Source organism: Nematolebias whitei, chromosome 16, assembly GCF_014905685.2.
Source record: "Nematolebias whitei isolate Nwh7 chromosome 16, NemWhi1, whole genome shotgun sequence".
Taxonomy (NCBI): domain Eukaryota; kingdom Metazoa; phylum Chordata; class Actinopteri; order Cyprinodontiformes; family Rivulidae; genus Nematolebias; species Nematolebias whitei.
The window spans coordinates 17,831,967-17,833,957 of record NC_056513.1 but is presented as its reverse complement, the minus strand read 5'-3'; the positions used below and the strand labels follow the sequence as shown (position 1 = coordinate 17,833,957).

General features: G+C 39.4%; 1 protein-coding gene across 1 annotated transcript in view; it reads left to right on the top strand.

Moving 5' to 3' along the window:
• Positions 1 to 1,991, top strand: part of tmod1 (tropomodulin 1) — a 307,955-nt gene that overhangs the window by 14,631 nt on the left and 291,333 nt on the right. Inside the window, exon 8 of the mRNA XM_037689743.1 lies at positions 737 to 880. Within this exon, the coding sequence (XP_037545671.1) occupies positions 737 to 880 (144 nt within the window). The remainder of the gene's footprint in view (positions 1 to 736; positions 881 to 1,991) is intronic.

The window sequence follows — 1,991 nt, the reverse complement described above, 5'->3', positions numbered from 1 at the left end:
ATATATATATATATATATATATATATATATATATATATATATATATACTGAATATATTTAAGGCTTTATAAACCCTTCCTATACTCTTGCATTGTTCTAAACTCTCAAACCTACGTCATTTTAACAACATACATATATGTACTGTACAGTAGCAATGGCTAGTGCAAAATTTTATATGCATACTCACCAACCTTGGTCCAGTTCTGGTCCAGTTCTGATCGGCTCTATGCAGCCGTTGAGTACCGATGCTTTTGGAGAGAGCCAGACCTTCGGAGAGCCAGCACAAAACCACACAATGGTCCCAATAGAGTCCAAATAATCCAGACGGATCCAGTACGACAGGATTCTGTACGGCTCTTTGCATCCACTGAGCGCCAAAGTCACTATGAATAAGGACGGAACTTTTTAGTCTGGTTCCGATCGGATCAAAACTTTCCCTCCATTTCGGCAGAAAGTGGCGTTCGGAGGCACTGTTGTCTTCTGGGTAGTGTAGTTCTTTTGACTTGCATTACAGTGTAGGCTTATTGAAAAAAAAAAAAACTGCAAAATCGCGGTGCCTGTCCAAAGTTTTTTTTTGTTAACTTTTTATCTATAACTGTCTCAACCACGCAAGTAATATTAAAGTTCACAATCATTGAAAAACCACGAAAGAGCGAGGACTACTGTACAAGTTGGACAAAAATGATCTGAAACAAAGTTTGATCTAAGATGGAGAGTATGTTGTGTTTCTCCTCAGGCACTGGCAGAGATGTTGAGGGTGAACACGACTCTGAAGAGTTTGAACGTTGAATCAAACTTTATAACTGGGACTGGAATCTTGGCCCTCATCGAGTCGCTGCAGAATAACACCACACTACTTGAGCTTAAAATCGACAATCAGGTACCAGCCGACGCACACGGCCGTCTGTGGGCAGATTTAGTTTACACAGGCCGTCTTTGCCACTTCAGTCTAATGCTCCTAGCTTTATGTGTCATACTGCATAGTTTACTCACTGCTCACTCTTTGCTTTGTTAGTTACTTATAGTCTGGATCATAAGTATTATTCTTTTTTATGGTTTTCCTCTCTATTAAGTTCCCTTAAAACCTGGAATTTAATTGGATTTTTAAGTGCCAAATAATCTACATATATCAAGTAGTATGTTTAAAAAAAATCCCAGTATCAGCACCAGTGCAGCACCTCTAAGTAGTAAGGGCTACCACCATGCAAGGTACACTATGAAGACCAAGGAACTCTCCACACAGGTCAGAGATAAAGTTGCAAAGAAGTGCATATCCGAATTGGTTTATAAAATCAGTTCTAAATCCTGAATGTTCCACGGTAAATTCATTTTATTCTAAACTATGGCAAGATTATGGCACCACAGCAAACCTGTCCAGTGATGGTTGTCTATAAGCTCATCTCTGCATAGAGTTGGGTTTCATGTGAGAGTGGCCAGGAAAAGGCCATTTATTTAATAAATAAATAAATAAATAATTCTGGGCTGTTTGAAATTTCTTCCCCAAAAGGCGCTGTGGTCAGATGAGACCGAACTTTGACTTTTAGACGATCAAAAACAACATGTCTGAGACAAATCGACCACCTCTCTTCATTCAGAGAACATCATCCCTACAGTGATGCATGGTGGTGACATCATCATGCTGTGGGGATGCTTTTCATTAGCCGGTACTGGGAAGGTGGTCAGAGTTAAAAGAAGGATGAACGGAGCCAATCTCTGGTTTAAGTTTAAAGATCGTTGGGCACAAGCAGCACCCATCCAACCTGAAGGACCTGGAGCAGTTTGGTCATGAAGAAGGAGTAAAACATTTCAGTGACTAGTGCTGTGTTTGTCCAGGTAAACCTAAAAAGATTTGAGGTTTAACTTTTGCAAAAGGTGGCTCCACAAACTGAATGTTTTTTGTGGGTCTTCAATTAAAATTCAATAAAATTCCAGGTTGTAAGGCAACAAAACAGAAAGAATATCGAGGGGGATGAATATATATATATACATAC